General features: G+C 40.4%; 1 protein-coding gene across 4 annotated transcripts; it reads left to right on the forward strand.

The window, feature by feature from the left end:
- Positions 1 to 28: 28 nt before the first annotated feature.
- Positions 29 to 23,039, forward strand: DDX59 (DEAD-box helicase 59). 4 transcript variants are annotated; one of them, XM_041420763.1, is made up of 9 exons: positions 29 to 88; positions 6,833 to 6,928; positions 16,724 to 17,547; positions 18,684 to 18,851; positions 19,416 to 19,505; positions 19,894 to 20,145; positions 20,309 to 20,461; positions 20,965 to 21,093; positions 22,729 to 23,039. In XM_041420763.1, exons 3-9 carry the CDS (start codon positions 16,735 to 16,737, stop codon positions 22,990 to 22,992), a joined length of 1,869 nt encoding a protein of 622 aa, XP_041276697.1. In that variant the 5' UTR covers positions 29 to 88; positions 6,833 to 6,928; positions 16,724 to 16,734; the 3' UTR covers positions 22,993 to 23,039. The 4 variants fall into 4 exon arrangements, with proteins under 4 accessions (XP_041276697.1, XP_041276698.1, XP_041276700.1 ...); XM_041420764.1 differs by lacking the exon at positions 29 to 88 and adding an exon at positions 209 to 330; XM_041420766.1 differs by lacking the exons at positions 29 to 88; positions 6,833 to 6,928 and adding an exon at positions 15,420 to 15,473.
- The last annotated feature ends 1,455 nt before the right edge of the window (positions 23,040 to 24,494 follow it).

The following is a 24,494-nucleotide window of genomic DNA, read 5'->3' on the forward strand; positions in this document are numbered from 1 at the left end:
GGGAGCCCGAGGGGCAGCGCCGGGGCGGGCCCGGGCCGCCCCCTCCCCACGGGGGCTGCGGGCGCCGCGTCAGGCGGGGTCGCTCGAGGTGGGTCCGGCCTCGGGTGGGGGCGGCCTCGGGAGCGCGGACAGGCCCGGCCCGGCCCAACCCAGGCTTAGCCCGGCGGCAGCGGGAGGAGGAGGGGGGAGTGTTTCCCGCGGTCAGGGGGCGCCGGCGGCGCTGGGAAAGGCTGGGAAAGGGCGGTGTCCCTCGGCCGCGGGTCCACCCGCCCCGGCGTCGCCGCTCTCCACTGTGTGCCGGACGGGCCCGCTGCGGTGTCGTCGGGGAAGGTCGGGATCAGCCCCGCGTGTCTCGTCTGTAAGGGGGGCTGAGGAGCCGCCTGGATTCAGGCGAGCCCGGCGGGCCGGGGTCGCGGTGACTGGAGCACGGAGCGCTGCCGAGGAGGCGGGCTGAGCATCCCCGCCCAGTGCATTTGTCCCTCCAAATTTAAATCGGGTCTATATATAACTTTGAGAATACTCGGGTAAAAAAATGACAAAGCCTTCAAATGGTTCAGGGCCTGGTCACGTAATCACTGTAATAGCAGCAAGAGTAGCGATTTGCTCTAGAGACCATCTCCTGTGTTGCTCACAGGTACCTGGGCTGTTTTGGGGAGCTTGCAGGATCACAGTGGGCTGCTGGAGGGAAGCATTAGTCACGGGGGGAAGCAGTAACTGCGTGATTAATGACTCAAACAGAACTGGATGGGTTGGCTTCCGAGTGCGGGTCCGAGGGCGCGGCCGCGTTGCTGAGGGGAGGCTGCGGAGGCTCTGCCTCCCTCGGCACGGGCACTGTGTCATCGGCTGGCCCGCGGCGCCAGCGGCTGCCAATCGCCACGTTTCGGCAGCAAATAGTTATTGCTGGCCATTGTGGATATATTGTTATTGTAAGTATGTGTGTATATATATATGTACATGTATATAAAAAACATGTATATGGTTCGGAGAAATGTCTAAATCTGCCCTTCTTCCCCTAAAGAATAATTAGACGAAGTCTAAACATGACATTGTAAGATTTCAAATAATATTCCGGCCAGACTGTTATTTCTTTGTGTTTCGAGTGGAGTGTGAATTGATCTCCACGGAGATTTTTCCACTGCTGTGTGTCTGTGTGTGCTTCTAGCACTTCAGGTGTGCAGTGAAACAAACATCATGATTATGAGGCAAGAGTACTTTACAGTTTTACTCACATGTAGCTATATTAATTAGTAATGAGTAAATGAAGGGGTTGTGGAGATCAACATTTGAAGAAATTGTGGGTGAGTATTCCCCATACACTCTCTGGGATGGGATTCCCAAATTGTCATGCATACCACTCATAAGTGGTGCATACCTAGCTACAAAACTAGGAGCCTACTGTGGGCAGTACTCGGCAGAACGGAAGGGAGGAGGAAAGCTGAGAAATCCTTGCTTTAGCAGGCTAAGGACTGAAATTCCCAGATCCTCTGCAGCAGAAATAGTAATAATAATACCAAATTAATATACAGGTACACTTGGAAAATGTTCTCTATTAAGAAAGACTATATGCTTAGTTTTCAACAATTAATAGTTGCATATTTTCCTGAATTATTTTTTTATGCATACTTTGGAAATAAGTTACATTAGACACTTCATGTAATTTTAACTATTTTTTACACTGCCAATAGAAATTTTTTTAAATTCTTCCTGAATATTTAATAACAAACACCTGAAATTAATAAGCTTTAAAACTTCAAATGATTAGAGCTAAGAAGAAAAAAAAAAGAACTATGTTCCAGATCCCAATTCATTTGTTTCTTGTATGACAGAGAAAATACCTCAAAATTAGATCAGCCTATAGGAAAACATGTTGGAAAAACATGTAGGGCCATTATTTAGCTATAATGGAGTTTTTTGTGGGTGCAGCACTTGTGCTGGTGAAACCTGTTCAGAGTCACCAAACAAAATCTAAAAAAGCTGTCTTGTAGTAACTGCAATCAAAGTGGGGTTTCACTTGCTTAGTGCTCTTAAAAGAGAATGCATGAATATAAAATCTAATATAAGTAAGTGCAAAAGAAGACATCACCACTGGTTGCTGGAGTGCCTGTGCCAGTTCTTCTACTTTTGCAAACATGCCAAAATGCCATCTTGCTTATTGCAGTGTCAAAGATATCAACAGCCAATATGGAAAATGATTAAAATCTGCTCTAATTGCTCCGAGGAAATAAACAGGAAAATTAAATGAGGAGTCATCCCTTTCTGCTCTGATCCTGTTTGTACATCTTGAAACATTTTAAGTAGTGATAATCTTTCCTGTATGCAAGCTTTCTGCTGCATGGTGTTCTACACTTTAGCGTTAATTCTGAGCAGAAAGGCAAAGTATTCAAACAAGCATCTCACAAATTTGTGATTTTTATTTTTTTACCTTCTTTCTCCTTTCCTTTCGCCCCCCTCTACCCCAAATTAGAAATCCTATTTGACAAGTTTCATCCTGTGATTACATCATAAGCCTGATTGTTCACTGTCATGTGTCTGGCCATTTTCACAGTGGGTGTACCAAGCCTGAGCATCAGGCAACAGGAACCAATATGACCATGAAGCTGTGAATAATGGTGTGGATGGCAGTTGTTCTAGTAGTTCTAACCTTGGGAGATAGTGGAACGAGTCCTCACTAACAATTTCATACATTTTTTTCCACTTGTTTTAAGATTCACTTAACTTCTGAAGAGGCTATGTGTGGAATAGAGCCTGTAGACTAATTTCAGGCCAGCACTAGAGTACAGTGTTCAGTCTGGAATAACATTTCATGCATAGTTTTTTCCTTCACAACACTTGATGATAAAGGCAAAGTAAAATGTTTTAAGTTAGAAATGCCATGGCTGTTTTTGCAGTGGCACTGTCTGTAGCCAGACTGGGTGATAGTGAACAGCCAGCTTATCAGGCTACCTGGTGGTAAAAACATTCCCACTTCAGTTTAGCTATATTAGGGCAAATCCACAAACACAGCAGTTCGCAGTAACTATTCTTCTGCTGAGTAATGCTTCACTTTTGAGGTTGGAAACAGACTTGGAGTAACACTGTGGGCATATTATCTTTAATTGCTGTTATCAAATTGGCCTAATTAAAATGATCCCATCTGCTTTCCTGAGCTTAGAGGATATCAGTTATGATAAAGTGGTTTGGCTGAGGGGAGGGGTGCACCTTGTGGCCTGTAACCTCTGCAGTGAGGCTGCATGCATGACTTGATGTGGTGCTGTCAGACTGTCAGTGTACAAACCAAGAACCAGTCATGTCCCAGTGGGATCCCTGAGGAATGTGCTTCTTGACTTCAGCAGGTTTTGTGTTACATACATGAGGTTAAACAGGTCATCTATAAATCATTGTGTGAGGTTATTACAGCCTAAGGATGACTTATGAAATGGAATTATTGATATTCCAGCCTCTTAAACCATGATATTTTATTAAATATATTTCTTTATAGGCAGTGGTAAATAGTTAAGAAATTATATTTTAAAATACAAGCAATCTAGGAGACTCCTGTAGTGTATAGAGACATTTTCCTGGTCCAGGCATTACAGAGAAGGATTATGGGAGCTGGTGCTTACCAATGCAGATGAGCTCATGAGAGGGGCTAAGACTGGTGCCAGCCTGGACTGCAGTGGCCACTCCCTGGTGGAGTTTGTGAGGATTGTGAGCCTGGCAAGGAGCTAAGTCAGGACCCCAAACTTTGAAAGAACAAACTTCCAGTTGTTTAGGAGCTGGTGAATGAGATTCCATGGAAAACTGTCCTTAGGGACAAAGAAGCTGACCAGAGCTGGCAGCTCTTAAAAACACTTAAAACTAGGTGATCTTTAAGGTCCCATCCAACCCAGGCTATTCTATGATAATTAAGTGAATGATTGTCTGAATGCTTAAAGTGCTTTGCCATTATTACGAACATGCATATATGTTGTTTCTGCAAGCTAGGAGTTTTCTCAGAGCATGATTTTGGAAGGGAATGTGTTCTTCCTGTTTCAGGATGATACAAAAGGACAAGAACAGTTACATAATTACCGTCTTTCAAATTCTTCTATTAATTTGTAATCAGAAAGTGCTGAGGAAAGAAAACAGTTTACGAGCTTTATGCATTCTAGTAGTCATGAGCCAAAGGGAAAATAAAGGTTTGTATGTCATTTTACTTGAATCAGCTGTGATTTTTGATACAATTAAAACTAAAAGAAAAAAAAAAATTAGCTCATTACTGCTACTGAAATCTGCACTACTAAAAAGCTGCTCAATGAAAATCAAGTGTGGTACCTAACAGTCACTTCTCTTAATACTTGGGACACTACTGGTTTCATTTCCTCAACCTGACTTTGACCTACTGTAGCTCTGCAAAGGGGGAGGAAAAAATCTACATCTTCCCCCCACCAGTGCCACTGGGTCACCAACCAGACAACAGATCTGTGGCAAAACCTCTAATCTCCCTCAGCACTCAGGACTGGTTGGTTTGTTTTGTCTTTTTCTCTGGTTACTTTGGTGTCTTCTTTTCTGAGATTTTAAAATTTTCTTCTGATTTTTAAAATCTGATTTCCAGATTTCCACTGGCTTCTTTTGTGTTCTTCCCATCTGGTGGAATTGCTCTTGTTCTAGGGGGTTTTAGATGAGCTGTCTTCCCACATATGCTGTGCAATACTCCCTAATTCCAGGGCTTTCTTCTTCTTGACATTCCACCATTGCCAGGTTGTCTGTGAAGAAAAAAATACCCTGCTATTACTTGTATTTTTTACCGTAAACTTTAAAACATATGGAAAAGATCCTACCCTCTTTCATTAAGTGAAAGATCTGCACTAGATCTTTATGACCACCTAGTGCCTGATGTGTTTTCTACGGAAAATTCTGAGGGTGATTTTTAATGAATATAATCTTTAAAGGGATTGGCTGCACTGTAAAATAGATGTATGATGGGAAACTTGCGTTGAGAAAAATACTTTGTACAAAAATATAGCACCATGTTATTATTGGTATTAGGTAATGCTTTATTTGCATCCCAGTTTAGAGGCAATGGACATGACTCTAGTTTTCAAACTGTACATTCAGGTAACAGAAGTTTAAATCAGTTAGTAAGACTTTTTGACTAAGCCTGAACAAGAGTGAATACAAAATTGTGCACTTCTTCTGCTGTGACTGGCTTTTTTTGTGCTGCATCTACATGTGAAGAAAGATCTGAACATTCATAAAAGCTCATTTGTTTTGAGCATATACATCATTTATTAGAAGAGCATGAATAGACTTCAGTTTCCCATGTTTTGGCCCTGCTTCCAGTTTGTACTGAAGCTCATGTGTGTCTGAATGAGAGCAGCAGTCAAGAGAATGCTGTGTTTGAACAGTACATTTCTGGTATCATTTCATTGCAGTGAAATTCTTTTTTGTTTGAAAAGGTGGTAAAGAAGATTAATTAGGAAGGGAAAGCAAGGGAATAGCACGGAAAACTATCCAATAAAGTTGGGGTTTTCTTATGTTTTTGAAATATCATAATCCAAATTTTCTCAGATACTTTCAGGGAGTCTCCATTTCTCTTAAATTACTGAGAAATTGAATGTTATTGAGGTTTTTTGTTTGTTTGTTTTTGGTTTTGTGGTTTTTTTTTTGTTTTTTTTTTTTTTTTTTTTGTTACTTTAGGGAGCAGGTGTACATAGCTGGTAACTGTATAAAAATCAGCCATGGAAAGTGTATATCAAAGATTTTTATTGTAACCATTTATGCACACATAGTAAGGTCATCACAACCTGAGTGTGCAGAACTGTTACATTTAATTCTCTTTTGGCGTAACTTAAGTTGTTTATAATAATTTCTGAGTAGCTTTACAGGGTGTTTGCCTTACGATTCATTTGAAAACATGTTCAAGATAGAAAAATGTATGGGATATTTAAGCCATGTACAGAACAATTTGATTTAAATACTCCCCAATTTTAATATATATGAGAAACATGGAAAGAACAACAATTACTTTAATACTAGCCTTAAACCAAGTGTGTGTGTATATATAGATATTTAGCAATAAAATCTTGGCTCCAACAAGGATTTTTTTAAAGTTCAGGTTAATCCTATGTGTTGCTCCCATTTGAAATCACTGGTGCTACAGACATGATTAAATATAAGTGTATCTATAATTGGTTTTCTGGATTAAAGGTGTCATGCAGTTTATTTGTAATTGAAGAAAAAAAACCTGGGTGGTGTCTTTCTTGTAGAAAGTTTCAAAAGAGAAATGAAGTAAAAAGGGGCTCATCTCTCTGGTTGTTCTGTCCTCCTGTGGTATTCTTGCTCTACAATATACATGGCTCTATTAAAGCCTGGAGGGAGCAGTCATGGTTCCCCTTGTTGGCACAAAGAAGAGAAATGTCCATAATCTTCATGGGTGTTGGAAACAGAGCTCTCTCTCATCACCACAGTTGAATGTGGGTGAAGGAAGGAGGCCCTGGCCTTGCTGTCCATGGTGTGTGTGTGCCCCAGTTGTGATGGCCACTGCCCTGGAAGCAGCCTGAGACAGACAAAGTACCCCTGGGACTCCCACTTCAGCACAGTCAGGAAGCCCCCCATAACCCAGGGTTTGTTCTGACAGCCACAGTTCAGTTCTTATGGATGGTAATTTACTAAAGGAGTGGAGAATCACCCTGGGGGAGAGGATGCTAGCAGGCACTGGGCTGAATTAAGGGGATCCTTCCATGAAACAACAAAAGAAACACCTGGAGATTTTATACAAGGAGGGAAACTTGCTGGGGTTTATACCTATTACCTTTGATCTGGCAAGTCTCCGTGTCAAACTCTTTCCTCATTTTTTATTTGTTCCTAACAGAAATGAAGCAATTGCCAGATTGGAGAATGTAGGGCAACAGAACAGATTTCACAGCAATGTGCCAGCGTGTGATACGGATCCAGCTTGTTCAGATGAGTGAGTATTTTGCTATGCATTGGGTAACTGTTGAAATAGGGTTTTGAAAGTCTCTGTTGCAGTTGGTAGTCTGCACTTTCAGAAGTAGGAAAAGCAGTAAGTCATGGTCACCAAAAGTGTTGGGGAAGCAAAAAGAGTCTCAGTAAGAAAGCGTGTTCAAGGTAGAGGGCATGTAGCCATGCTTTATTATCTTTTACCACCAAGGTCTTAAGTGGTATTGTACTGGTATAATTAGGAATAAAATTTGACTTTTTTGGGTAAAGAGAAGAACTGGAGATGGAATAGTTCAGTAGAAACAGAAAAAGCCCCAAACCACATGCGATTTATTTTGTAGCATGTCATAGGACTTGTAGTCAAAGATACCATGGTGCAAATGCTGAACAAACCACTGTAGTTCAGAGTGAGAGTAATACAGGTGTTAGATATTGTAAGACTAGGCAAAAGGTAACAAAAAAGGCTTTTATTACTACATTGCTCTGATTTTGTTATCTAAGAGAGCCAGACCCACAGAAACATCCTCACTGCTGCTAGAGAACAGGTTCCTTGTGTATCAACAGAAGGTTAGGAGCCATCTGAATGAAGATGGTGTCTGGGCTTCTGCTGGCTCTTTAATCATTAAAGAATGACATGTCATGCTTGCCAGGGCCAACACCCTCTTGTAACCACTGACTCCCTTTGTGGCTCCTTGCAGAGCAGACAGTGTCAGTAAGACAGAAGCCTTTTGGCAACCTTGCCTTTTTGCTCCAAGTTCCAGTTCATGCAAACTCTCCAAGAATGGTAATGTCTTTATACACCCAGCATGTTAGCTGAATTGCAAATAATCTCAAAGGAACTCTGGTTTCATAGACTTCCATAGTTTTGATTTGTCTCCAACTGTAAGGTAGGTTGAGATATTTCGGGGGATAATGTGATCTAGGGGAGAAAAACCAAGTTAAGAAAATTAGCAGAAACTTTTTTAAGATACTCATTCTCTTGTTTTTTTCTGGCCTGTTCTTTCTAGTGTTTCCTTTGAAATTACCTCACCATATATATTAAGAAAAGTGTATAATATATTGATATTGATGATATTTATATGTTTTGATTATCTCCTTTTAGTTTTGAGTTGCTGGGAAGTTTGTTCCTCATAGGTGTAAGCTAAGCCACCAATTCCTTTCCAGTACTCAGGCAACTATCATAGCCTTCTTGTTTCTTGACACCTGGCTATTACCTGATAGAAAGCTTCATTAGCTTGGGCTGAAATCTAATTTTGTGCCTGAAATCTAATTTCTGTATATCATGCTAGTTGCCACAGGAAAGAATGTTGCTTTGGCCAGGAACTCTACAAAATTAGCTGATTGTAATGGGTCTAGAGGCAAAAATGAAATGGGTACACTGAAATTGGACTTCTGTGTGGCTCAAAGCTTTGAATCATTTATTCAAATACAAAACAGAAACAATCTGACATAATTTCACATTGAAATTCTGGGCTAAATGTTAAATTGCCAGGTTTTTTTCACAACCTGGCATTATACCCAGGTCAGCTGAGTTGTATTAAGAATTAGCACAGATTTATTCCACTGAATTGTTTGGCAGATAAAATAAGGAGTGTTTCATATGTATTTCATACAGTCTTCCTTAAAAAGAAAACACACTTCAGTGAAATCTTGACCATACAGCACAAAGTCTCCTTTCACACTGCAGTACTTGAGACTTATTTAATACCCAAGAGTTAGAAAACATAAAATTGTCTGAGGTGCAAACTTGATAACCACAAATTTTCTTTCAATAAAGCAACAAAAATACATGAAGTACTAAAGTGTTTACCTTGTTTAGTCTAAATTTAATTTATTCCAAAACTCAAAAATATATTTTAAAGCTTGTAATCTGAGTTCTTTTGAACTGGGTATCATGCTGGAATTTTTTTGCCGCCAAGTTACAGATCCCAGAAAAATAAGGTTTGCATGGAAAGTTCTTGGCAGATCTCTCTTGGAACAGCACAAACAACACTGCTTAACAAGGAGGCATTCATTATTTCTGTCTTGTTACCCTCTGCTATTACAGTCACCAGCTGTAAGGTTATTGGCATCTTTGGATCTTCCTAATAAAAAGCATGGGGAGCACTCATTCAAGGATGATAGTGAGAAATATGTTACATTTTCAGGCTTTTGTTTTTTAATAGCCATTGTGCTTTATCAAGCTGAGCTAATGCATTATATGCATGTTCTCACAACAAACAAAGTCTAGGAAAGTAACATTGCAAAAGGACAAACCTGTTGGTCTCACTTTAGCAGTCTGAGATCCTTGAGTGTGCAGTTAAAAAAATTGTAGTTACAGCCTTTCTGTGCCCCTTAGTGATTTTTTTGGTGAGGGATTCAACTAGGGCAATGTAATCCTTCGTGTAGAGACAGAAGAGCACCAAATGTAATGTCGGGAAGCATGAAGGCTAAACCCAATGGTTAATACTGGCATCTATTTTAACAAAAGAACTGATAAAAAGTCTGGTTTGTAGCAGCTCTCTTGCACATATTCCAGGCCTTTCTTGCAGTCGTTTCTGCTGCCAAAATAGCAGTGCTGGTAGAAGATTTAGTGGTGGAAAAAGAATTTATTAACCATTTACTCAAAAGGTTTATGCCATAAATCTTTTCTTCAGTTTGTCACAGTATTGGATTTTGACTCTGTTTCCTTCACTCCCTACAAAAGCAATGTACCTATTATATTTGTCATACTTGCTGATTAATTAGAAAGGTGGTCATCTCTTAAGTTACATGATTGAAAGAGAGTTTATTGATGGGCAGGTGGCAACTCACATTGGACACAGGTCATCTGACAAGCTGGAACTCTATGATTCCTGTTGTCTCTTGTGGAATTTCTTTTTTTCTCTCCCATCTTTTTGTGTGAGACACTAAAGGAGGAGGAAAAAAGAGTTTACTTTCAGTAAGTGCATGTTGTGTGAATGTTATCTTACTGTTAGAATAGATGCCAATCTCTTTTGCCTCCAAACAGACTTACTAATTGGAACACAAATCTATCCTCTCAGAAAGAAAAACAGATTAACAGAAAAGGAGAGAATTTAAAATTCTTAATTCTAATTACATTATATTTCAAGATTTATTTAATCTTGTTAAATTCCACCTGAATTCTCTAACAATCTGGGTTATAGTTTGCTGCCTACTGAAGTCCCTGGAATCTGGCTATTGTGTTTGCAATCTTTTGATCAAATCCTTGTTCTCTAAGTCTCAGAGACCTAACAGAGATCTGTAAGTTTAAATTAGTTTAAATGATTCTCATACCCTAAAATAATTTCTTTTAATTGCAAGAAGCTAGACTATCTTGTATACAAAGGTTGGAAATTGTAATCACTGTAGTTTTCATAGCTGTGCTAACAGTATGATGATGCTGAATTAGGGAGTACGTCCATTTTCAAAGTAAATATTGTGTGCAGTATTTGAGCATATAATCACGTACAGTAATTATGTTCATAATTTTTTCATGAATCACCCTATAGAGTTATTTCCCTATAGACTAGTGGCATTTAATGCTGAAGCTTCAGGCTAGGATTGCTGTTATTTGTGGGTTTTTAATTTTTTTCTTTAAAAAAAAATATATACCTTCTCAGCAATATGCTTTAAGTACTCAGATTTAATTAGATTATTTTTAAGCTCAAATTTTACCATGGATTTCTGCAGAGACTTAATATTGGCCAATGTTTCCTTACAATGTGGCTCTTCAAACAAAGAGAATGCTCAGGAAGCCTGAAAATATTAGTTCAAATATTTTTTTACTGACGATTTCTTTTCAAAAAATGTAGGATTTTCCTGTTTAGATCAAACAAAATTAGAAAAACTAGGCCTCAGAATAAGTATACTGCATGCAATACCCGTACAAAATCAGGACATTTTGACAAGAATATGAATTGTCTAGTTAATGGTTAGCCACAATTTTTTGTTTTTAGATTATCTGGATTTTTCCTGTGTGGTTCCTTTAAAGCTGCAATTCACAAACCAGTGGAGTAATTGACTCACTGGTTCCTTCAATCAAAGAACTATTAATTAAATACACTTCGGGTTAGAGCTGCAGTTGATTACCTACCTAAAAGATGTGCTGAGTGACTTCAAAATCCCCAAGCATTAAATAAACAGAACAATATTTAACAAGAAAAATATTTAGTTTTATGGCATCAGGTGGAGCAGACACAGACAGCAGACCCCAAGTAAACATACTGTGGCTTCCATGCCTGCTGAATGGAAAGACATTCTCCCTCCTTTCCACCCAAGCAGTGGATATTTTGTTAACTCAAATTATATGTATTCAAGTGTGGCACACTTGAAAAAAAACAAACACAGAGAATAATTTTTGTATTCTTTAATTGACATCTTCATAAACCTAATGTTCTTCATTCATTATAATGTTATTGAACAGCAACAGCAAGGCTCTGGAACTCCCTAGTTCAGAATAATGTAACATGGGGTACATATTGAGATATTTAAAGGAATGAATAGCTTAAAGAAAACCCAAAGCTGTTCCTCTTGATGTGATTTTAGACACATTTTAGTTGTCAGATCTGTCAGTCCTGGCACTTGCCACTTGAGGGAGTGATGCACGAGGTGCTGGTTGGACTCCACTTCGAGTCCATTCTCAGCAGATTTGCATATGCTGAGAGCTCGCTCAAGGTGGAAAATTCAGGCATTGTGCGAAGATATTTTGGCTACAAAAGAAACTTGAAATACTCTGTATTAAAATGTTTTGGACAGTTACCCTTTGGGGTGGTTTTATCTGTTCCTCAAACCCCCGTGTGGAGCTTGAGCAGACCTGGCCTGCCGGAGGTGTGGGGAGGTGCACAGAGGTTGGGTTCAGGTCGGATCTGAGGGGGGCACTCTGGGCGGTATCGCTGTGGGGAGCTGCGGTGCACGGTGCAGTCAGGCAGCTCTTTGCAGTGCCTGTGATGCTGTCTCTGAATTAGTACATGCAATGCCTGGTTTTTATGGATTTACTGTGCCTGGGAGTAGAGGGATTTCAGTCTCCTGCTTTAATCCAGTCTTGTTTTAGTGAATTATTTATTATTTGCAAGTGCTGGGAAAGGTTGATTCATGCTTCAAAAGAAAGGCTGTGAGATATTATAGGGCAAATGCCTGTTTTTAAACTGAAAGCATGAATCCTTTCTGTATATTTGATATAGAAACCTTGAGTGAACATGAAAAAATCTTGATATAATTTAAAATAAAACATAAAGTGGGATACTTACTATTAATAATCTGTTTCTTATGGTTTTCATTATTTCTTTTGACTTTTAATCTGTTATTCTAACAGAAATACGCATAATGTTGAAATAATCTGTTGCTGTATATTTATGTAGTACATCTGTCAGTATGTATTGGTCCTTTTGTACATGTGGGGTTGTGTGTGCGTTGTTACAGTTCTGTAGCTCCTAATATTTACTTTAGAAGTTACTCTGAAGAGACATTTTAATTATATAAGGACTGTATTTGTGCAGGGCTTTCTAATAACAATACATGATGTCTTCCTGAGCAGCTATTGTACACATGAGTGTAGGCAAGAGGGGAATATTTAAAGTCTTTGAGTTTTACCAACTCAATTAAATAACAATGTAATCATACAAAATACAAATGCTACCTTACTTCCATGAAAACCTTAACACTTTTCTTTATTACACCCCCAGATAAATTGTCCAGAAGGAGCAAAAATTACTATCCATAATTGCTCATGGTTTTCTAGCAGGACTTAAATCCACCTTTATTCAGCCAGTGCTTGAACTAACTAGTTTTTAGGATGAAAAATACGAAGACAAACCCCTTTGTAGCATATCTGAGAGCATCTTGTCTGGGACATTTAATGTACTCTAAAGGTACAAAAATTGGAATTGAAAAATCCTATTAAAATGCCATTCACCTCAGATCTGATTAGCAGCCTCAAGAGCTGAGAGGATGGGAATTAAATTCACCAAGGCACCTCTTACTTTTACATATTTCATCATTCTGAAAGAAAACTTAGGCAAGTGACTGAACTAGAATGTTTATGCTTTATTCCACAAAAAAAAAAAAATTTATTCAGTGAGCTCACAAGGTACAATATCTGTTTTAGAAGAGGTTTTGTTACATCTATACTGATTAACTTCTCCATGTAAATAAAGAATAACCTACTACATTCTGTGGGAGCTTGCACTACTTTTCGGCAGTGAGCACTTTTTATAAAGCATGTTATGATTTTTGTTGGAAGAAATAATGAACTAGCAATAGCTGTCCAGCCTTTATGAGCCACTCAAGGTACAGTAGCTCTATTGTTATCTGTTATTAGTCATCTCTTTTTCAGACTGTTGAGTCTACATAGTTGTTTCTTGCATGGAAGCCCTTTCATGCCTCTGAATATCCATAGAATCCTTTTGTAAAATTTTTTTCAATCTCTACTGTAGTCTTCCTCACTCAAGAGGAGAATTTCCTACCAAGTAACTTATTTTTTTCTTAGTCCCGTTGCACACTGAACACATTTTAAAAAACTGATACATGTAGGATGTCTGCATTTTGCTGCATGGACTGTATAGGGTATGAAACATATCATATTAAATATTGTTGAAATACTGGTCTTTGTTTAGCAAATGATGTTTTGAATTCCAGGAAATGACCTTGTAAAATGGAAGTAAGAAAAGGAAATTTGCTTCTGTTGGGGAGGGAAAATGAAGGAAAGAAAGTTAGTGCAAAGGGGAATGACAGAGGCTGAATCAGAGAAAGGTGGGGATTTTCACAGGAATGTATGGAGTGTGGGTGGAAGGTGCCTGCAAATTTTTAAGTCTAGTGATGCCAACTTTCCAAATGTTCAATAATCTTTTCAATTCTACCAGTTAATTAAAAATCCCAGAGAGACCAAACCTCCCTATTTGCATTTTGTATTGCAACTTTAAGATAGACCGTTTCACATGTGACTGGACTTGAATGTTATAGAATTCTGTAGGCAGCTGCTTGAAAGCCCCCCAGCTTTGTGTCTGTGTTTTCACCCTCCTCTCACTGTCTCCTCTGACTGGTTTTCTGGATTGCCATTAAATTGTGCTTCCAAAGGGGCTGTTAGGACTATGATTTCCTCTTCAGCTCCCTGCAGGATATCTTTGCTGTGCACCAAATCATTTATCGTCATAGGGTATACTTTTACTTTGCTGTGGTCCTCCTGATGTTGTAAGGAGGTACCTGGAACAGGCTGACAGGTGACAGGTGTCCTTGGAAGTGAGTGGCAGTGACCACCCTGCTCACAACAGCCAAGCAGCTGAAACCATCGGTGTTCTCAGTGGACACACATCCAAACCCAGTACTCTGCCATGAACTTGGGTTTGCTCGGGGCAGCAGTCATGTCTGGCTGTCTTGCAAAGCACACGTTATCCATAAGTCTGAAAGTGTTTTCTGCCGTGTAGTGAAATGTGATAAATTCTGTGTTCTCATGCCTTGTAATGGAGTGTAAATATGCTTATTTATTGTTGAAAGTAATAACTTAGTTTGAAGTACATGAAGAGCTGTGTCACTGTGCCCATCATAGCATGTACTGGACTTTTTTCTCGCGTACCTTATGGCTCTGTTGTGTGCTGCAGGAACCTTTTCCTCATGTACAAATGTGTGTGTTTGTAGCATCTCTGTCTGTAGGATCAACTTTGGCTGTGACTGCAGGAGTGCTGGACATGCCCCTCTGCAGAGCTAGTGTTGCTATGTACAATTTTCATAAGAAAGTGGTTCTTTCTTTGATCCTTGTATACTTTCAAGCCTAATCAACAAGAAGGGAAATTTTTATTAATGAAACAAAGAGCTGTTAACAAACAAGCTCTATGTGATGTCCAGATGTTAGAAAAACAAATTACTTTTTGGTAGAATTACCTTGTCACAGTTTAGGGCTTGACACGTTCCACTGACCTCAGACCTATAGGAAGGTTGGCAAAGCCTGGGAAGAAGGATGTCCACTGATACTGGACACAAAGAATGCAGGATTTACAGGAAGGCAGAATTCAACAGAATTCCCAAGATAAGGAAGAAACTAATAAAGACAACTCAGCAACCATGCTGAGTCAGCTCCAACTGGGTAAAAGGTACTTGTGGCAGGGGAGGTCACGACCACCAACTCATGGCCCACCAACCCAAAAGAGAAAGACTGAGCATGCAGACTAACTAGCACAAGAAAAAAGGGAATCGTTCACAACAGAAGATAGAATTCTGATAATTAAGAGAGCCATGTAACTTGTAGCCAATGAACAGGAATTTCTTTGTCGGCTAGAATGTATAAATAGTAAAAAGTTTTGATAATTGGCATGCTTGGTTTGTGGAGTACCACCACGCACCCAGGCTTGCGCAACTCTGAGATAAATAATCAATGTCTCTCTCGAGTGTGTAATTATTGCCTTGTTGCACACTGGGCGACGGATGCGATTTTAGCGTGTAACAACCGCGCCTGCGTGCCCCCAAGGCAGGCCGAGCCCGGTAGGCGGCACGGGCGGCGGCAGCTCCGGCAGCCGCGGCCCGCCCCTGCCCGCGGCCGCCGCCATTTTGTGCGGGAGGCGGCGCGCGGCCCGGCGGCAGCGGTTCGTGAGGCGGGGGGGCCGGGGCCGCAGTCCGCCTGCGGCAGCGGGCACGGTTGTCGGGCGGAGGAGGCCCCGCGCCGCTTTGCTCTCCCGTGGGGTGGGTGGCTCTTGCCGCAGAGCAGGGCTGCGAGAGGCTGTCGCGCTCCCGGGGTCCCCGCGGGCCCGTCTCGAGCAGCGTCCGTCATCCCCGCACTCTGCGTGAGCGCTGCCCTCGCCCGGGAGGCTGCTGAGCGTGCAGAGGTTCGTTGTGGGACGTTCTCATTAGGCGCGAAAAGTGAAATGGTGATCTTCGGCTTGTGGTCCGGGAGCGCGGCGCAGCAGCGGTCCGCCCGCGGGGCTCTGGGGCCGGCTGCTGCCGCGTCCTCGGCACTGCTCCCCGTTACACAAACGCAGCTGTCTGTGCACAGACGTGGCGTGGTGTGTTTTTAAAAATCTCCTGTAAGACGTTTGTAGAGAGTGGTAGGCACAGTACAATTTACTCAGAATAAAATTGCCGTGTTTTTTTGTACTTTTTTTACTGATTGTATGATGGCAAACGATTGGTGAGCATATCTAGTGCTTTTGGAGACAAATACTGAAAGTTTCAGAATATAAAATATGGTTGTTTTTGAACATTTAATATGTCTTGTGTTACAGTATATATTTGGCAAATTGATGGTGTCAGTCTTTGCTTTTTTCTGGACACTGAACAAGCAGAGCTGAACTCTAAACAAACCTCAGAAGTTTGCAGCCTTATAATTTTAAGTGGACTTTAAAAAGAACAACAAAATGAGTGATCTTGGATGGATCTTGTATTGAATTTGACATCCTTTCCAAAACTGATAGTTTTATTTGGTTTAGGTTGGTGGTTTTTCCATACCTTAGAAGAACGTTTGCATCTGTGGTTTCATCTTAGAAATAGGTGAACTCTCCAAGGATTTAAGTATGACTGATTTGCAAAATGGATAAATTTCCACACAGTGAAAAGCTAAGTTTTTACTCAGCTGCGAAGGCCTAATACTGACAATTAACTGTATGCTCTATATTGTTCCATGCTTCCACTGTTGTTTTAAAATTCTTCACATTTGCATCAACATTGTTATGATCAAGATCATTTTAAAACAAGGCATATTCTAGATCTTTTCAGGGATTGAGAGTTAGTTTCTGTGTTTGCCAATATTTGCTAGATTTTTTTTTTTTTTTGGGTGGTAACAGTAAAATGTACCCTTTTCAATAGCAGTAGTTTCTAACTGTAACCATTTCCTTTCTAGTGTACTGAAGCATGTTTTTACCACGATCTGTTAAAGTCAAGAGGGCTGCTGATGAGGACAAAAGTTGTACAGCTAAGAAAAGTAAACTGTCTTCTGGAGGACCTTCGCTAGAGGAGACCACAGAGTTCCAGGACTGTAAGTCACTTGGAACAGAAACTTCTGCCTCAAGAGACAATTCAAGTGAAATTGTACAAGGACGCACAGAACCTGCAGCTGCAGACCTTGGTGTTGCTAATACATCATTGGCAAAGGACAGCCAAAATACTGAGGATGATGGCTCTTTGGAAGAACCCGTAAAATCCTTCAGCAAATCCCAGCGCTGGGCAGAGCCTGGAGAACCTGTGTGTGTGGTGTGTGGCCGCTACGGGGAGTACATCTGCGACAAAACAGATGAAGATGTTTGTAGTTTGGAATGTAAAGCCAAACACCTTCTACAAACTGAAGCAAAGGAAAGGCAGCTAACATCTGATCAAGCCACAGATTCTCAAGCAAAAGCTGACCTGCTTAATGCACCTTATTTCTACAAAGATCATTCCTTTATTTTAGGTTTGCAAGATGAGCAGGTTGAGAACCTTAAACTCCAGCTGGGTATTGCTGTCCAGGGCCAGCAAATTCCAAGACCTATTGTAGAGTTTGAACACTGTGGTTTTCCTGAAACTTTAAACAATAATTTAAAGAATTCTGGCTATGAAGTCCCAACTCCCATCCAAATGCAAATGATCCCTGTTGGACTATTAGGGAGGGATATTCTGGCTAGTGCTGACACGGGCTCTGGAAAAACAGCAGCTTTCCTGCTTCCTGTTATTATGAAGGTTTTGAAAGAGGTAATGAAACTTCAGATAGTTAGAGAAAGCAGTTTGGAACCTTGTCTGTTGGATTCCCAATGTAATGAAGAGTGTGATTGCAGTGTTTTTCATTAACATTCAGTGATTTATTTGACTTTTGATTGATCAAGCATTTGGTTCTTGGAGGGGGGGAGGTGCTAATTATTTTTAATTAAATTTAATGTTTTTCCACTTTGGTCTGGAGATGAAGCAGCTCTATCAATATTACCTATTACACAGTTCCTGCTTGTTGAGAAAGTTAGTTAAATTCTGTGGTAGACTTCCTAAATGACTTAAAATAGAAAGTGAAAATAATTCCAGGCCCTCTGTAAGTTCTTCCTGTATCTTCATATATCAGATGGCTCAAAGAGAGTTGTTGGAATTTGTATAACTTCACAGAGTAATTTCTCTTGGAATTTGATTGACTGTCAAATAATTACAGGAATTTTGGGTAAAAAAAAAAAATCCTCTAGTTACACAGTCTCTACTTTTATAATGTGGGAAAAAGAATTAAAAAAACTTCTGCTTTGTAAGGACATGAACGTACAATTAGAAGCAATGGCAAATAGTATTCTGTACCTTGAGGTGGTTCAGAACTGTTTATGGGCTTTATTCAAAAAGTGATGCATAAAAATACGTTAGAGAATTCGGAACATGATTTTAGCAATGCTTTGCACTATTTAGATACCTTTACAGAATGTATATGCACACAAACGTGTAAATTTTTTTAAATTAATAATTGAAAGATTGTTTAAATAACTCTTTTATTCTTTAAAGTACTCTAGCAACTAGTAAACTCTAGTTTAAGAATGAAAGTGTTATGTAGAAGTAGGTAAGAAAAGGTCTACACACTCCAGTAGTTCTCTTTCTGATTATCATGAAAGTCTGCAAGACAGATACATGTTTATAGTAATATGTGCAAAATAGGGGTCTCAATGGAAAATGCATCTGTACATACTCTTTCCCATGCTTCATCTTCAGGGCACTGAACGAGTTAATGCATATATTGAGAAGTAATTTTATTTTGCTGCTTAAAATAATTCTTATTTTTAATGTAAAAGATTACTTTGGGAAATTTGGAAGCTTTCTATCTAAATAAAATTCCACATTAATGAGATTTTTCCTCTCCTTTCTAGACAGAAACTCCATCTGCCCTTATTTTGGCACCAACGAGGGAGCTGGCAATCCAGATCGAGAGCCAAGCGAAGGAGCTGATGGCCGGGTTACCCAACATGAGGACAGTTCTGCTGGTGGGAGGTTTGCCCCTGCCCCCGCAGCTGCACCGCCTCCGGCAGAGTGTGAAGGTGAGCTCTGACCCGGAGTGGGGGGCCGCGTCCTCATCACACTGACAGAAAACAAAAATGGTACTGGTGACACCTATGGACACACAAAGATGGCTCTCTCCTGAGTCTGAACTGCTGAAACATTTGTTACCTCCTGAAAATTCTACAGTTACACCGTTTTTAAAAAGCTTTTTCACTTCTGATTAAACATCTAACAGCTTTTTTGTTTGTTTGTTTGTAAAAAGTTTCATGTGTGATATTGCTGCTTTCAAAGACTGAAATATGCCAGTATTTTTACATAAGGAGTTGTAATTGAGAGGAAAAAGCAGTTTGTTTTTATGCAGATTTTATTGCTTGTAACTTAGACACCTCCATTAGAGTTTTGAAAGGTCCATTTTCTCTTAGGACTTCATAATTTATAAGTTTTCTAGAAGTTTTATTACTTACTTGAATGCAATAATTTCATGCATTACTGCCATTGTTATATCTGTGATGGAATTTTACCGTTTTTCTAGGATGGTCCTCTGTCCTTTCACAGAATTTCTTACTCCTGTGGGGTTTTTTCCTCCCCCTTTTTTTTTTCAGGTGATAATAGCAACACCTGGAAGACTTCTTGAGATTTTAAAGCAAAGTTCTGTTCAACTGCATGGCATAAAAATTGTAGTGGTGGATGAAGTAAGTATTTATCAGAGCTCTATTACCTATACAGAGGTTCTGGCAGAGTAATGTGAGTGGCTAATCTCACTTATTAAACATACAGAGTGTTTGATATAAAAATAGAATATATTTCTTAGGAGACAGTTTTATTTTTTGACACAATTGGAAATGTGTTTAAACAACAAATGTTCTGTTGCTGTAAAGAGTTAGGTACCTGACAGGATAATACTGTTAGACCAGTGTGAACCATTTGTTTTTAATTTTCTCACTTAGCTTTTCTTCTGACTGTAAATGCTCCTGCATTTGGATTGTTACATGTTACATAATGGTTATTCTGTCAGTTGAGGTTTGGGATCCTGCTGTTCATGGGAAAAAATGTGGTACAAATGTAATATTTTTCCTTTAGGTGGATACCATGCTAAAAATGGGTTTCCAGCAGCAAGTGTTGGATATTTTGGAAGACATCTCTCATCATCATCAAACCATACTGGTGTCAGCCACGATTCCAGTGGGCATTGAGCACTTGGCAAATCAGCTTCTGCACAATTTTGTCAGAATAACAATTGGAGAGAAGAATCTGCCGTGTTCCAATGTTCGTCAAATTATCTTGTGGGTAGAAGAACCATCTAAAAAGAAAAAACTGTTTGAAATACTAAATGTAAGTTTAATATTTTTCTCATAAGAGCAATTTTTAAAATGATTTATGTATTTCCAAATCTCTGTCAGGTTCTCATCTCATGATCAGGACAAATTGAATCCATGTTGATGATGAACAGCTAAGGGTTGTAATCCCTTTTTAAATAAACTGTTTAATTTTACAGGATAACAAGCTCTTCAAGCCTCCAGTGTTGGTGTTTGTGGACTGTAAACTAGGAGCAGATCTGTTGAGTGATGCTGTTCATAAGATTACAGGATTGCAGTGCGCAGCTATGCATTCTGAAAAGTCTCAGGTGGAAAGAACAGACATTTTACAGGTTTGTGCCTGCTCAAGTTCAGGGTGTTTGGTAGATTTCAAATGGCCTTTTTTTAAAATGTGGCTTCATTTGAATGACTGAAGTCATAATGGAATGACTGAAGTTATAATGGACTGCTTTTCTGCAGTAATACCTGAGGTATTGCTGGGGGAGATGAGAGACAGGACTAAGCAAAACCGTAGATAATAATCCTGTTTTAAATGTAGATAAATACAGAGACTGTTTCTCAGATTATTTGAAATGGGAATTTAAATAAGCATTTAACTGTACCTGATAATGTTTGCAATTAAAATTGTGGGTTTGGTTATCTCTCTTTGGTTATCTCTCTGAATTATATTCCCATTTAAATCAAGAATACTGGGAGCCATTCTCTCTTCTATAATAGAATAATCCCGCTGGGTGTGTTCTTACACCAAATAACTAGATGTTAACCCTTGCTTGGAGAGGTTCAAAATACAAATAAGGAATGAAGAATTAATTTTGGGTTGTTCCTTCCTTGCCAGGGATTACTTCAAGAGAAGTATGAAGTTATAGTGAGTACTGGAGTCCTTGGACGAGGGCTTGACCTTGCCAATGTCAAACTGGTGGTGAATTTTGATATGCCTTCAAGTATGGATGAATATGTACACCAGGTAAATAAATAAATTGCTAATTGTTTGAAAAGTATATTGAAATATGACGTTCACCTGTGGAAATTTAAATGTAAACAGAAAGATCATTTTCCTCTTCAGAATTATTTTTACAGGAAAGGGAAAAAATGGTGCTGGATATCTCTTCTGTAAATTTCTTACATAAATTACTCAAATCTAGAATACTGTTCCTATTGTCTCCTACATAAGTTACTAAAACTTAGAAGAGTGTCTTTAAATCACTTTTGCAGTGTATTTCTTCCTGTTTTGTACTCTATTATATAATTTTGTGTCTATAGAAAACAAAGTTTACCGTTTTTTTATTGTGTGAAGAAAGGCCAAATGCCCCTCTTGCAGGTGCAGCTCATCTGCAATGTGGGATATGCATTAATAGTCAGGACAACAGTCATGAACTTGATTTCTTCCCCTCTTTCCAGTCAAGCGTCTCTCTGATATTTTTTTTCTGTGGATTTCCTGCTTTAGAAGAGATGAGTTTCACGTGTCTGTGCGTTTATGTGCACAGTCCCCAGCCCTACTTTAGCTGGCACATCAAGAGAACTCATTCTTGCCCTCTTTGTGGCATGAGGAAGACACAATGCTACTGTGTGCAGTTCTGAGAGCATCAGCTGTGGGAAAAGGCAGCAAACTGGAGGGAGTCCAGGTGAAGTCAGGGGGCTGGCACACGTGCCACTTCAGGACAGGCTGAGGCAACTGGGCTTGTTTGGGCTGCTCTAGAGGCTTAATTGCTGCCTTCCATTCGGGTGACTACAGAGGAGACAGAGCCTCTCCTTGAGCATGCCCAGGGAAAGGACAAGAGCCAGCAGTTGTAGCTTTCTGCAAGGGAAATTATGGCCTCATAGCAGGGAGAAAGGGTTTTCACAGCGAGGGGAGTCAGGCAGGGATGGGACCTTTGTGCTTCAGACACTTGAAACAAGGCCTTGAGGGAACTGATCTGACTTTGAAATAAACCTGGTTCTGAACAGATGAGGACATCTGGAAGTTATCCGCTGTCATGAACTCAAGTAGCCTGTGTTATTAACTGCAAAATTCCCCTCTTGTTTTTAATTGCCTTTCTGCTAAAGTTTCAAGCATGTGTTAAGTAAATAAAAATGGTCTTTCCTAGCATCAAAATGATACCAATATTGGCATGTTAGCTGTTCCTAAATAGGGAGTCTTTGTGGATTATTTTCTAATTTGCTCAAGCATTTTGGATAATATTGGTAAATAATTTCAAGTTACTAGGACATTAAAAATAAAGGTCATTTTTGTGGCTATGCTGGTACATATTGTGCTTGATATGAAGTGTAAGTATTTGGCATCTCTATAGTATTTTTTGAAACCTTTTGTTTGGATCAGATTTACTGTAAGCCTTTGCCTCATATCTCAGTATCAATATTGGACTTCTGGTATGTCCCATAAACAAGTCCTAATTTTAAATTCATTTCAGCAACAGCTTCAGATCTACACGTTCTGAATTCAGGCAGCTTGTTGTAAGTACCTTTGTGCTTAGAGGATGAGAGAGATTTGGTCCTGTCACATAGGTTTACTTGATGTTTTGTAACAAAAAAAAACTTCTGAGACTATTTGAAGGACTTAGGTTTACTATTGCTAACTTAAAATGAATTTACGCTTTTTCAGGTTGGAAGAGCAGGGAGATTGGGTCACAGTGGAACTGCAATTACTTTTATCAATAACAACAGCAAGAAGCTCTTTTGGGATGTTGTGAAGAGAGTGAAACCCACAGGCACCATTCTTCCCCCACAGCTGCTTAATTCGCCATATCTGCATGACCAGAAGAGAAGGGAACAACAGAGACTTAAACAGTTAAATAATAGCCTCGTAACAGGAGATAATATTATGGACATTATTAAAAAACACAACAAAAATCATTCTCAGAGGTAATAAAGGCATATTTATGTAATTACAATAAAAGTATGATTAAAAATAAATATGAAGTGTTGCCTTGTGTATTGCGTTTTAAAAAGAAATTTGTACAGTTTTTAAGAAGTCTCCTTTTTATCTCATATTCTTCTTCTGTAAAGTTGTAAAGTTGTATCAGCAACCTGCTTCAGTTACCTTGTAGCAAGCTTTCTCAAGCTTTCTCATTGTTACTGGGTTTAGATGGTTTTGTACAACATATTCTATTATCAATGTGTCTGTTTATGGGCGTATATATTCATGGATTCCAACACTCTGTTTTTATTTCTTCCCCTGGTGCTGCTTGGAGTGCCAGCATTACCTAAGTGTCACAGCCAGCGTGTGTTCTTTTAATTCCTTCACACCCATTTTTTCTCCCCTTTTCACTGGTGCTTTGGCCGCACACGGCAGTGTAAGCACAGTACCGGGTCTGAGGCTGCCCGTACGGATCGGGTGGCCCTGGCTGGGATCGGGCTGGGATCGGGGCGGGCTCGCAGCGCTGTGCCCGGTCACCGCCCTGCGCCTCAGCCCTCGCACCCGGCCCGCCGGGCGCCTCCTGCCGGCGCGGCCGCTGCCGGGGCCGGGCCTGGGCGGAGCCTCGCGGAGCCAATCGGGCGCGCCCGGCGCGTTCAAACGGGGCCCGAGCGGAGCGAGCGCAGCGCTGCCGGGCGGCGGTTGAGGAGGGGCGCGCTCAGGTGAGGGCTGGCCCGGACGGACCGACCGACGGACCGACCGACGACTCTTCCGCGTCCCGGCGGGGTTTTCCCCGAGGGGGGCTGTGGGTCGTGGGGGGCGGCGGCGCGTGTGGAGGTGCTGCCGCTGCCGCCTCCTCGCCCTCTCCCTGAGGGCGGGCCCGTGGCCGTGCGGGGTCTGCCGCGGCTCGGCCAGGGAGGGAGGGGGCTTTGCTGAGGGATAACAGAGCTGCCGGTTGCTCCAGCTTTGGGCGCTTCCGTTTCGCATCTAGTTAGTGGTTGTAATTCTATAAGAACGAGGAATGAGCGTATTTCTCTTCCTGAGTTCAGGTCTCTGGAACTGAGCCTCATTCCTTATTGTAGAACGAAGGAGCCTTTAATGAGGAGTTTCTCTTTTCACCAGAAAGACTTTGTGATTATTCATACAGCACAGCTGTGGCGAGAGGAGGGGAGAGCTTACAAGAATTATGTTAAAGCTGCATGGAAAGGATGGACTTTCCAGACAGCACACCATTCATAGTTTACATCCGTGTTTCTCTGTTTACTGACTACTAGAGGGAACCACAAAGTCTGTATTTTACTTACTTAGTCATGTAACATAATTTCCTGTCTGAAACTGGACTGAGCAATAAATACACTGCTCTGAAGTGTTGATATTTTCCTCGCAAATTGTGAGCTATGGAAACTGTACAGTCATGACATGTGTAAGTGGATGTAATTGCACAAAGTCTGAGAGTACTCTGAAAGCTGCTGCTTAAAAGTGTAACATTAAAGGAAACTTCTGTTGGAGCAGTA

The sequence above is a fragment of the Onychostruthus taczanowskii genome, unplaced genomic scaffold, assembly GCF_017590055.1.
Source record: "Onychostruthus taczanowskii isolate IOZ18803 unplaced genomic scaffold, ASM1759005v1 scaffold65, whole genome shotgun sequence".
NCBI lineage: Eukaryota > Metazoa > Chordata > Aves > Passeriformes > Passeridae > Onychostruthus > Onychostruthus taczanowskii.

Coding starts and splice junctions, on each gene's coding strand:
- DDX59 (XM_041420763.1), top strand. CDS start 16,735: ATGTTTTTACCACGATCTGTTAAAGTCAAGAGGGCTGCTGATGAGGAC. Junction 17,548..18,683: donor TTATGAAGGTTTTGAAAGAG/GTAATGAAACTT, acceptor TCTCCTTTCTAG/ACAGAAACTCCATCTGCCCT. Junction 20,146..20,308: donor AACTGTTTGAAATACTAAAT/GTAAGTTTAATA, acceptor TTAATTTTACAG/GATAACAAGCTCTTCAAGCC.